This window comes from Nicotiana tabacum, chromosome 11, assembly GCF_000715075.1.
Source record: "Nicotiana tabacum cultivar K326 chromosome 11, ASM71507v2, whole genome shotgun sequence".
Classification (NCBI taxonomy): Eukaryota; Viridiplantae; Streptophyta; class Magnoliopsida; order Solanales; family Solanaceae; genus Nicotiana; species Nicotiana tabacum.
Window position 1 is genome coordinate 98,063,042 of NC_134090.1, and position 13,179 is coordinate 98,076,220.

The following is a 13,179-nucleotide window of genomic DNA, read 5'->3' on the forward strand; positions in this document are numbered from 1 at the left end:
ATTTTATGAACTTCCTGGTGAATAATTAACGAAATTTTCCTAGTTAAACTGGGGCAGAAAATTTCGTTCGTTTGTTTTCTCCCGCAGGTCTGACCTCGAGCCACATGGATCAAAATGACCCACGAGATGAATCCCAGTTCGGAATCAAAGAAGAAAAAAAAGAAAAAAAAGAGAAGATGTCCCGAGATATCGGAGTAAATGCAAGGAGGATTGACTCCAACGTTTAATTAAGGGCCTGAACCCTGCCAATCGCGTCTCACTCAGTATCCCAGAGGTTAAACAAGTCGCCGCAACTCGCAAGCATCAAGATTCAGATCGGAGTCTACAAGCAGAATCAGCTAAGACCCAAGATCAAGTCGTAAAAGAATCATAGATAGGAATCTTGTAACTAGCAGTTGACATGCATATAAGTAGTTAGTTCAGTTTCCAATTTTCGTTTGGTTGTAATAAGGCGGTCAGTGACGTAGCAGTGACAACAGCAGCAGCAGTAGCAGCAAGCATTGCAGTCCCATGGTAGTCCCAGCTACCAAAACTTCTCGAACTACATTGACCTGATTCCTGTTTAGCCCAGGATATGTAGGAAATCTTTGAAGCAAGATTCGGTCAGATCTTTCAAAAAAAAAAACATGCTTCATACGGAGTGGTCCATAGGCAAAAATCGCTCATATACGCTCACTTTATCTTTGCACGAAAACTCTTCGTGTTTCCGAACAAAGAGGGGCAGCTGTGAGCACGTGATTTTTGTTTTTGCGCGACAGTCGCTCCAAAAGAATAAAATTGGTCCTGCTGTACAATTTTTGGATTTCTGTGCGGGACTTTGTTGATTTATTTGTGACTTTGGCCCGTTTTTATTTATTTACTTTATTAAAACAAAATTCAAAAAAAATGTGTGTACGTGTCATGCATAATCTGAACCGTAACACGGTTTAAATAGAAAAGCATAAACAAGCATCTTTGTCCGTGATTTTGTTTTGTTTAATTTTACCTGTTTTGAATTATGTTAATGTGTGTGCAAATAATTGTACTAGGTGTTTATTTTTAATTTGATTTTACTTAATTTTGTATTTTTATAATAAAAGAAAAAGAAAAAAAATAATAAGAAAAGGTCCCTTCCCTTCCGGACTTGGGCCAATTTGTTAAAATTGGCCCAAACAAACAGCCCAAAACCCAGGCCTGCCCGGTCCAACACCACCTGATACCCAGGACGTCCAAACGACGACGTTTTAGTCCAGTGTGATCTGGGCCGTTGATCTCAGATTGATCAACAGCCAAGATCACTTCCCCACAACCTACTGAGGAACCCGACCCGTTTACACCCGGACCGAACCCAAACCCTCAACACTTGAAATGACACCGTTCCACTTAAACATCAGATCCAGACCGTAGATCTAAATTGATCTAACGGTCGAGATCCGTCCACCCACTAACTATATAAGTTCATAACCTTACCCTGCCCCCCTATCCAATACCCCAGCCTTCGTCTCCACAGACCAGGCCCCTAAACCCTAGCCGCCCCTGTATACTTTCTCCATGAAAGCCGGCGGCATGGACGCCGGTGACCTTCCCCTTAACACCCTAGAACCCCCTTGCCATCCTGAACATGGATCTGTTAACCATGTAGTTCGAATCCCTCCTCACCTTCTCGAATCTTCATTTGAAGATTCGAGTCAAAACTCGATCTACACAGTTTAACCCCAGCTTCACACCAGACACTCCCCAGACCCCCCTCGTGACCAAACCATACTTGGTTTGGTCCGAATCTGACCAGGGAAGCATGAATCCCGGATCTGAGTTTTGGAAATTTTTGTAGTTCTTCGTCACTGGTTCATACCGGTTCAACCGAAGAGATTAAGGTCTAATGGACTTTAATCAAAGTGTTTATCATCTGAGAAACACTTCGATTAAAGTCCATTCATCCTTAAGAAAGGTCTGTCCAAATCCGAGTCAAGGTTTTGATTTTTTTTAAAGATTTGAGGTGAGTCTTGTTTTCTTTTCTTTATTTTTGTTTTAGTCCGTGTGATTTGTTTTTAAAAGTCTGTTCATATTTGTTTTAATTTTACCAACTTCTGTTTGTCCACTTTGCCTGAACCACTGTGTTTGTTTGAACCCCTCCTATTCTGATAAGACATGTGTATTGGTTGTATTCCAAATTTGTACTGACTAGTTGACTCCTCGAGTGCATTTCTGCTTAGTCAGTATAATTCGAACCATGTATCGATACTGTTTAAATGACTGATTTTTTTTGCTACGATTGAGTATGTTAATGCTAATATAGTCGAGTCGACATGTGTCGTCAATTAGTTTCAACTGTCCGAACAATAACAAATCGACTTACTTCTGCTAAGCATTTGTTGAATCAATTAAGAACCAGTTTTGTTTACTTATAGCTGTTGAGGATGTTTGGTTTAAATGCGGAATTGGAGGGCATGAGAACTCGTGCACAGCATGTGCATTGGTGCACCTCATGTGCTTTGTGCACAGCATGTTTCCCTGCATAAAAAGGCTTTTGATTTTAAAAAATGGTTTGACAGCATATGCTGTCAGATACATTCTACTGCCCATACTTTGCTTTAGTTTAAAGAAGTATTAAACCTTTTAAAAGTTAAATCTGCCAGGGAATGTTGATGGGGTTTAATACTTAATTAGCTAAAGTTGGAATTGAAAATGGAAGGCACATGGGAGGGGTATTGGTGATAATCTATCAGGCTGTAAAAGGGGTAATATGAAGGCTTATAAAAGGGAGGACATACAGAGATAAAAAGGATCTGAAAAAATAGAGAAAAAAAAAATACAGACACTGTGAGGAGTTTTGAAAGAGAGAGCTGATAGAGATACACAGAAAAAAAGCATACAGAAATAGAGAGAGACACTGAGAGGGAACATCTGAGAGTTTCAAATTCTGAAAACAGAAACCAGAAAAGATTTCTCTTTGATAACCCAAATAGACTTCAAATTGAGGACTGACATTAGAACTTGAAAAGAGAGGAGATAGGGAAAGGGATATCACAAAATCAGGAATTGTCTTCTTCTTACTGTTTGTTCGATTCTCATTTTGTTTAAACTGTCCAAGTTAGTCCTGTTTTCCTTCAAGTGTCAGTTAAGTCTATTGTTTGGATTTGTGTGGTTTGCTTCTCCTGGAATTGGATTGCCTGATTCTCTGACTCCATACTATTGGGAATTTGTCTCATTCTGCCTTTTCTCCATTGGCTTATTGGCCTCTTGCACTGGGATTTCTGTTCTATTGGTACCTGCTGTTACTGCTGCTGTTTGGTATCGCTTCTATTGCCCTACTGACCCCTCGCTTCTTCTGTTGTATCCAATATCCAGGTACATACTAAGACTCGCATTTGATGTAACAATGAAAGCATGAATCAAAAGATCTGAAGGAGTTATAATCACCTGTTGTATTGCTTACGAATTTTTTTTAATGTTGTTAAGATATGCAGTTTCTTGGTCTGTTAGCCTAATGGAGACAGATTAGTAAGGTTGTACTTAATTAAAGCTTATGCCAATTGGAAACTGTGACATTTTATTCGTTTAGGAGTACACAAGATGTAAATACAATCCGTGAAATATGCAGCCATTTAATACAATTGCTAACTCAAACTCGCTCTTTCAGCATGTTTCGAATATGTAAGGACAAATAATTGTTTAGATCTAGCTAAAGACAATACAGTTTCAAACTCTTGAGTTTCAGTTTTCATGAAGCAGTTTATAGGATGAGTTTCAAATGTCATTAGTCGCATTTCCTAATAAGCAATTTTAATTAATCTTGACTGAATAAGTTGAAGTTAGGGAGCTCTTGTAACAGTCGTAGCATTTCACCAATCTCATATACATTTCTCTTATCAAGTTCAAAGCATGTTTTCATGAGGTACAATGTTTCTTCATTCCGTAAATAATTAATCGGGCGATTAGCTAAAATCTGGATTTGGCCAAACACATAGTTAAAATAGCACGCATCTTTTCTTCTATTTTTAAGAGATAAACACATTAGAAATGTAGTCGCTTTAGGATGTTCCTTCTAAAATAATGAGACGAGCCTCGCCAAATGAGATGTAAATCGCGGGGCCCTCAATAAATAACCATGATAATTATCTAGAATTCAGGATAGGCCATTTAATAAATTTCATGGCCTTCTACAAATAATAACGCGCTAGATCCCCTTAGGCGCCCTTAATAAATTACACTCTTAAACTTGGGTGCACATTGATGTGACCCGAATCCAAATCTCAACGGAGTCGAAATGTGTTAACAACTACGGGTGCATTGATTGTGACGTGGTTCAAGATGCATTTTCACGACGTTGCAATTCTATAAAAATAAATGATAATAATAAAAGCGGTTTAAACTTAATAAAAGCACATAAGTCACAACATGTATTTAAATCAGATATTTAGCCATTATAACAATTTAAGTGACCGTGCTAGAACCACGGGATTCGAGGGTGCCTAACACCTTCCCTCGGGTCAACAGAATTCCTTACTTAGAATTTCTGGTTCGCAGACTTCATTTGGAAAAGTCGAAAATTTCCTCGATTTGGGATTCAAGATAAACCGGTGACTTGGGACACCAAAAACCAAACCTTTCCCAAGTGGCGACTCTGAATTAAATAAATAATCCCATTTCGAATATTGTCACTTAAATTGGAAAAACTCCACCCGCGCATTTAACCCCTCGGGGCGGGCGCGCAAAAGGAGGTGTGACAGTCACACATATGTTGTTGGAAGTTATAAATTGGTTAGGAATGATGGTGGAATGAATTGTTGGTTAATGGTGATAGTTGGGTGAACCAATACTATAGTTATGGGGTGTAAAGATCTATACCTACAAGGTGTTTGATGATATGCCTAAATGGCATAAGTTACGGAATTTATTACTAATATTGGCCCTATTGAATGTTGTATTGTAGATTGAGGTTGCTTAAGTGTATTGGATTATTGTAGTATCACTAAGGGCGAATTTAAGGTATGTATGGCTAACTTTAACTCTTGTAGAATCCCCTTATTATGACGAGCATGCGGTATGTGTACCTTGTATGAAAATATGTGTATTGATTGTCTCAGTTGATTTCCACACCATCATGTTATATGTGATTGTGAAAAGTGATTTGATGTGCCTACCTTATCATGTGCTAAGCTTGTAAATGTTTGAGGATGAAGATATGTGAGTATGTGTTAACAGACGAAAGAACGTTAATGTGTCCAAATATGGGAATGTGTATAATGGCTAAAACCCTGCGTGGTAAGTAATGAAAGAGGGTATTGTGAAATGATGTAAATAAGTTGAACGATTACGACAAAACCTTGTACATGAATTACTGCTTGGTGATATCTATGGTGTCTTGGGCCCAAATGTATGAATTGTTGATATGAACTTGTGCTTCCTTGAAATGATGACTCTTCGTGATTAATATGCTTTGAACGTCGTTGGTTAAGTCTCGCGATATAATGGTGTAAGTAAATGGTAACAAACCAGGTGTGTATGTGAATGTGTTCATGTGGTAAGAACTGTGGAACAAATGATGGAAGGAAATCGTAATTGATGCAATTGAAATAACTATGGTAATATCATACGTGACTCGTTGCGGGAAATTATCGTTGTGACTTAAATTGTATACGGACTATTGCATATGATGGAAATGGTATTGATGTCTATGAAAATTCTTTGTGAATTGTTGTGTTGTCGTATGAAATGAAATTTTCCGGTGGGATCGGGTTGCACGCCGCAACATGAAGTTATAAGGTGTGGGTTGTGGTGATAAGGGTGGCCGAGGTAATAAGGGTGGCCGAGGTAATAAGGGTAGAAAAGTGATCGAAATCACTATTGAAATGAAAATATGTGAAAGTTGTGAAATCATTGATGTGATGAAATAATGTTGAAAGGGGAAAATGAGAGATTGTGGAACTTGTTTGGCTTTGGTTGTTCCTTTCATGTGCATTGGATTGTTGATTCTATTACTGTTTGTTACCTGTGTATTTCTTGATTTTACTTGGGGTAAAGTTTGTTCATACATACCAGTACAATTTAAATGTACTGACGTCCCTTTTGTCAGGGGCGCTACATTCGTGTTATGATTGTAAGTGGTTCTATAGCAGGTACTCCAGTCCACCAACAATAGCACTCCTCCACTTTCCGTCAGCTATATTGGTGAGCCCCTTTCCTCTCGAGGCCCTGCGTGGCTCATGCCGCTTTTCTTCCGGAGTCTTATTTTGGTATTTGTGTAAGGTATAGCCGGAGCCTTGTTGCCGGCAGGTATTGTAACACTCTTTTGTATCCCTAGAGGCTCCGTAGACAGGAAATGTGGGTTATGTACTTAGGTATTTTGTATATGGGCAATGTAACTTGTAAACCACGCTAAGTAACCATGTATATTATGTAAATCTCGTAAGAATATGTTTATATCATAAATGGATAATTTTACTTGGTTAACGGATAATAAAAATGCGGGGTAACACGTGAAATAGGAAAGGCACCTAGGTCCGCTTGACTGGGGTTACCCGGTTGAGCACCGGTCGCGCCTCCCGAAGTTGGGGCGTGACACTAATGCCGAAAGTTTAAACATGGAATTAACATAAGGAAGCTGCTAAGAGAACCCAAGTGATCATATACTGACAATAACTGCTAAACAAGAAAGAACAAAACCACAAGAAAAGTTGCTACCCAAAACTACTTGCAAAATGAGGTAAACAACAAGAATCACAACGAGGTACCGCCTTGTATTCAATGAGAATCACCACCGAGGTACCGCCTCGTATAAATCAAGAATCACAATCAAGGTACCCTATCGTATTCAAAATTCTCAATTTCAATCATAATCTTTCCTTATACCGCTGCGTGAGCCTTATATTTGAAATAGGTTTTGAAAATAGTTTTTTCGAAATAGCTACACATACTTTAGCCCACCTTATGATGCTGCGTGGCTTTATGTAATTCCCCTATAAGCAACACGCACATAAGTCCCACCTTATACCGCCACATGCACATCAACTCCAAGCCTTATACTGGCGCATGCACGTCAATATCACATTATAATAACAACTCGCACCACATGTGCCCATATATCACAATTTTCCAACAATCCACAATATTAATATTTTTACAACAATAGCCCACGGCTCCTCCATAGCGGGTACAAGAATATCAACAACAAAAATGAAAGTAAAATGCTCAAATGAAGATGTTTCAACAATAACAATTTCGCCTCAACATGATAACGACTTTCACCACTTCAACACCAATAAATCAACAATGAGAGACAACACATAACCACAGTGTTAAATAAGATATACTCACAATGGAAGAGATAACGTATAGCAATAACTTCGAATTATGGTAATCAACAATGAAAGAGGTAACATGAACAATAACTTCTATTAATGATAATCAACAACAAAAGAGATAACATGTATAATGACTTCAAATAATGATAATCAACAACAAAAGAGAACATGTATAATGACTTCAAATAATGATAATCAACAATGAAGAGATAGCATGTGACAATAAAAGAGACAATAAGTTCAACTAAAGCATGAGAGAAAATTATTAGTTAGGAGGTAGAACAAGTGTTGACGAAATCATTTAAGGCATGTAAGGATGGACTAACACTAGTAAGAATAGATTGACTAAGAGAATTTAGAACATGATATGGCATTTCAATTAAGCATAGAAATAGTCTAAGTAACCTAAACTGCACAAATACCACGTACAACCCGTGTACCCACTCGTCACCTTGCGTACACAGATTTCTCTTAGTGCAATTGAATCAAACAATACAAATCTTAAGTGGTAGTTTCCCCCACACGAAGTTAGGTAAGACACTTACCTCGATTAGGCCAATTCAACCCTCAAAAATCACTTTTCCCTTAGAACTTGCCTCCACACGGCTCAAATCTACTCAAAATTAACTTAATATCATCAACCAATGCAAGAGAAAATAATTACAATAAATAAAGATTTGATCTTTACACTTTTTTCAAAGCGTCAACAAAAGTCACCCCGGAGCTCGCTCCATCAAAACCCAAGTCCAATAGTAGATTTCGTCCACCCATGGCCTCACGAGTTCATATATGTGATTAGTTTTAAAATCCGAGTCTAAATCGACTTTCAAAACTCATATTCTCATTTTTCAAAAACTTGACAAAGTTTCACAATTTTTCACTCTGATTCATATGATTTTGATGTTTAAATCTAAGATATGATGTTGGAATACGATTAGAAATAGATTAATATTACTTACCCAAGGTTTGTAGGTGAATATCCTTCTTCAAAATCGCCACCATCAGTCTAGGGTTCAAAACTGTAAGAATGAGAGATAAAATCCTGACTTTCAGCCCTTATGTTCTGCTGTAGTTATCGTAATTGCGATATGGATTCGCAATTGCGAACCCTGCTGCCCTCGCAATTAAGACAAAACCATCGCAAATGGGACCTAGCCAAGCCCAGAATTTCGACCAAGGAATCGCATTTGCAATACTTGTAGGATCCATAGTGTTCGCAATTGCGACACCAGAGGGCACCAGGCACCAGTCTTTGCAGAATTCAGTCCAACACACTCCGAAACGTGTCCGAAACTCATCCGAGCCCTCGGGGCTCCAAACCAAACATCCACATAAGCCTAAAAATATCATACGAACTCACTCGCGCGATCAAAACACAAAAATAACTTCTCAAAACTACGAATTGACTCTTAAATGCATGAATTTCAATGAAATTTTCAAGAACTTATAGAATTACAAATAAATGTCCGAATCCTATCAAATCAACTTCAAACGATACCAAATTTTGCAGACAAGTTCTAAATGTCATGACGGACTTATTCCAAGTCCCAAAATTAAATTCCGAGTTCGAAAGCTAAAATTGAACCTAGTGTCAAACTTTTCAACTTCAAATTGCCAAATTTCGGCAAATCAACATAAATCAACCTGCGGACTTCCAAAATCAATTTCGGGCATACGCCCGAAATCACGATACAAATCTATCAGAACATTAAAAATACACTTCCGGGGTCGTTTTCACAAAAGTTAAAGTTTGATTAACGTTTTCTAATTTAAATCTCTAAGTCAAGCATCAAGGGTCCGAATCAACCCGAAAGCTCCCCACTACAAAACTAATCGACCCCGCAAGTCATGAAATTATAAACACACACGTGTGAAGCATAAAAAGGGAAAATGGAGCACAATTACACAATACGACCGACCGGGTTGTTACAGGAAAATTCAAATATTGTTATGAATAGTTTGTAGATATGGATGCCCATGCAGTTGAATAGCTTATGGATGGATTCTCATACTTTATGTTCATCTAGTGCACTATTTTGCAATAGTAAGTCTTTATATTTTTATGTCTATAAAAAGCGGTGTAAATGGCAATGGAAAGACACACCAGAAGGAGTGAAAAACTCCTTTCTATCTCTGTTTCTTATTTATATTTTACTAATTTACTTTTATTTCCTGACAAAAATTATTTTGTACTCAATGTTTTGTTTCTATTGGTGGTTGGATGAATAAAGAAACAGCAAGACATGTAATTAGGTAAGAAAAACAGAAGGAAAAGAGAGGTCCGATTCTTTATTTTCCAGAATGTTGCATTCATGAGCGTACACATCAGGCCTTGGCCTAAATGGGCTTCACAACATTGGATTGATGATAAAATTGCCACACACTGGTATATAATTGAAAAAGAGAGATACAAAGAGAGAAGGAGAGAAATTCTATATATGGTTTGTAAGTAGCCCAATGAACTCGAATTAAATTACATCAACAACAATGGGTTGTTGGTCACCGGACATACGCCTACAGTTGTTTCTTGTGGCCGTCAACTGATACGGCGAACGATCGGTGCTAAGCCACTGATCCACGTTGAACAGCTGTTGACTGCATTGTTTGTGGTCTCCTGTTGAGGTGACTTCCACGTAGCTACAGTACCACGCGGATTGTCGGCCTGTACCATCAGAAGTCAAGACCATTTTGCAGATCGGCCCAGTCAAACATGGTCCATGGCCACTGAACATATCTGAGTGGTCCGTTTCAAAGTAGTTGTAACCTGAGCCCATAAGCCCACCCCAAGCCACTAGGTTCTTGATTCTAATTCCATAGCCACTCGCATCGTAGAGAGTCAAGCTTATTTTTGAGTCAGTTGCATCCTCCATGAATGGCCCAGTCCGAATGTAAGCTGTGTACACACAATTTGATTCCTGCATTTTCCTATTAAATCAGCAAGAGCAAAATGCAAATCCAAAATGATAAAAACATGAGGGTATTTTAGGACTGACAAAGTAGCAGATTCTGTTGCTTTATGTGGTACTTGAAACTCAAACTATGATCAATATTTTAAAATGTATTTTTTATAAAATTGACATTAGGAAAATTTCAACTTATAATAGTTTTTGTATAGTTTGAATATAAATATATTATTTTAAAATATTGTGTTGATCTAATGTAATTTAGCTTTAAAGATTAGTCAAATTAATTCTCGAGAAGTAAAAAGTTTAACTATGCATGTGTATAAATACACACCATATATATAGAGGGGTGACTTACAGCTCCAGAAGTAGAAGAAATGGTAATGGAGAGGAGGAGGATAATGAGAGGGAACCAGAATTGGTTAACTTGATGAGCTACTCCCATAACAGCTACTTGTGCAAGGGAAATTGTTTCTTTCTCTAGAAATGAGAGGATAAAGGCAAATGATTTTGAGATAATGGAAGTGATAGTATGATAGCGTACAGTTTATTTATAATGGGGAGGAGACGACATTATACTGAGAGTGGATGAATAAAATTAGATTCATGGCGGCTAATAACTCGAACTGCCAGCTGTAAAGAGTATGGGATCAATATATTAGTTTTAAAAGAAAAACAAAACGCATTCCTTTCGTGGATCTTCCTTTATTGTTGAGCAAGCTAGAGGAGATGGTGGGATTTCCCAAATAATTTCTCTTCTTCTTATCATTATATTTTTCCGTGTATTTCCTGTAAATCTAACTAGGTGGGTGCATGCATGTTTCTCTCTCATGGCGGCTTCTGAGCAGATTTGAAGTTTGGCTTCACTTTACAATATAGAAGTGCGATAATCATTTTAGGATAGAACAGAGAGGCGCAAGTGCACGTATTTATTATCCCTCTCTCTCCGTTTCATATTGAATGAGATAGTTTGACTCGACACGGAATTTAAGAAAAAAGAAAAAGAATTTAGGAATTTATGGTCTAAAAAGCTTAAGAGTAAAAAGTTTGTGGGACCATGACATTTGTGTGACTATAAAAACATCTCATTAAGGGTAAATGGGTAAAATGAAAGAGTTTAAAGTTGAATTATTTCCAAATTGAAAAATATATTATTTATTTTGAAACACACTAAAAAAGAAAAGTATCTCATCTAATATAAAATGGAGGGAGTATAAATAAGTCAACAATACGTCTGGTATATACCTTGCAGCTCGAATTAGCCGCCATTAGTCAGAGTTTTTTACTCCAATTTATTCTTCCACTAGGACTATTATAGTGTAGCTCACGGGTAGGCCTACGCCATATAGTTTTGACCCTATAGCTCTCAATATACTATTGTCCCCTATGAACTTTGATATAATCTATAAATAAAACTACTATCATACTATGACTATCATTCCCACTATCTAAAAAGCACTTGCCTTTTTCCTCTCATTTTCTAGAGAAAGAAACAATTTCAAGAAGCTGCCATGGGAGTGGCACGAGTTAACCAATTCTGGTTGCATCTTGTCATCCTCTTCTCCATCTCCGTTTCTTCCATTTCTGGCACTGTAAGTCACCTTTCTCTACTTCTACTACGTTGACGGATTTAGAGTAGATGCAGTGGATTACGTCGAACTCACTGCGTCTACTTCCTAATTACCTTATATGTAAGAAATGAAACAAATATGAGTAAGAATACAACACATTGATTCTAAATTATACATTTGTCACTGTGTACCATAATATATTTTATTTTGCAATTGCTGATTTGATGGGAAAATGCAGGAACTGAATTGTGTATACACAGCTTATGTTCGGACTGGGACATACTGGGGGTCTGGAACTGACTCAAAAATTACCTTGTCTCTTTACGATGCCAATGGCCATGGCCTTAGAATCAATAACCTACAAGCTTGGGGTGGGCTTATGGGCCCAGGTTACAACTACTTTGAAATGGACCAATTGGATATGTTTACGGGCCGTGGTCCGTGTTTGACTGGGCCAATCTGTAAAATGAACTTGACTTCTGATGGATCAGGTGATCACCACGGATGGTACTGTAACTACGTGGAAGTCACGTCTACAGCAGAAAACAAACGATGCAGCCAACAGCCGTTCACCGTGGAGGCGTGGCTCAGTGCCGGTCAGTACCCAGATGGGTTGACCGCCATTAGGAACAACTGTAAGCGTATTTCCAACGAACAACAACCAATTCATGATTCTTATCAATCTTATCATGTTGTTGATGTAATTTAATTCGAGTTTATTGGACTTTAGCGAGCCAGAAATTCTCTCTTTATGTTTTTTTCTTCTCTTTGTCAGTTCATCATAATATTGTGAAAATTTACGTGTTAATCTGACGTAGTATGATTTACGAAGGCCATTTAGGCCAAGGCCTGATATGTACTCTCACGAGTGCTACATAATTGGAATGGAAAGTTTTCTGCACCAACATTTTCTACTGCAAGTTATGACAAGCCTTTGTACATAATTGGAGTGGAAGGTCGCAGAAACCTAAACTGATTTCTTCCTTTGGGGGAGTAACACCCACTTTACCCCCCCTTTTTTTTTTTTTATTTAGATGAGATAGTTTGATTTGGTACGGAGTTTAAGTAAATTTTTTTTTTGAAACTTGTGGTCTTAAAAACTTAAGGGGTAAAAGCTTTGTGTGGGACCATAATTTTTGTGTGGTTATAAAAACTTCTCATTAAGGGTAAAATAAGTTAAATAAAGAGTTTAAAGTTGAATAATTTCCAAATTTAGAAATGTGTCATTTATTTTGGAACAAACTAAAAAGGAAAGTATCTCATCTAATTTGAAACGGATGGAGTAATATTTTTCATTGAGTTCTCTCGTTATAGGTTTTTCTTGTGGTAGCTGAAAGTACAAGAAAGGGCGTATTGTACGCTTGTAAAAAATCTACTTATACGAAGACAACGTACACAAAATTATTACTCTTTTTATTTAAA

General features: G+C 37.6%; 2 protein-coding genes across 2 annotated transcripts; one reads left to right on the plus strand and one right to left on the minus strand.

Moving 5' to 3' along the window:
• Positions 1-9,548: 9,548 nt before the first annotated feature.
• Positions 9,549-10,725, minus strand: LOC107824598 (PLAT domain-containing protein 3). The gene is made up of 2 exons (XM_016651402.2): positions 10,545-10,725; positions 9,549-10,198 (listed from the first exon to the last, which is right to left on the minus strand). The coding sequence occupies exons 1-2, from the start codon at positions 10,629-10,631 to the stop codon at positions 9,752-9,754; spliced, it is 534 nt and encodes a 177-aa protein (XP_016506888.1). The 5' UTR covers positions 10,632-10,725; the 3' UTR covers positions 9,549-9,751.
• Positions 10,726-11,604: 879 nt separating this feature from the next.
• On the plus strand, positions 11,605-12,498 carry LOC107824608 (PLAT domain-containing protein 3-like). The gene is made up of 2 exons (XM_016651413.2): positions 11,605-11,778; positions 11,996-12,498. The coding sequence occupies exons 1-2, from the start codon at positions 11,698-11,700 to the stop codon at positions 12,464-12,466; spliced, it is 552 nt and encodes a 183-aa protein (XP_016506899.2). The 5' UTR covers positions 11,605-11,697; the 3' UTR covers positions 12,467-12,498.
• The last annotated feature ends 681 nt before the right edge of the window (positions 12,499-13,179 follow it).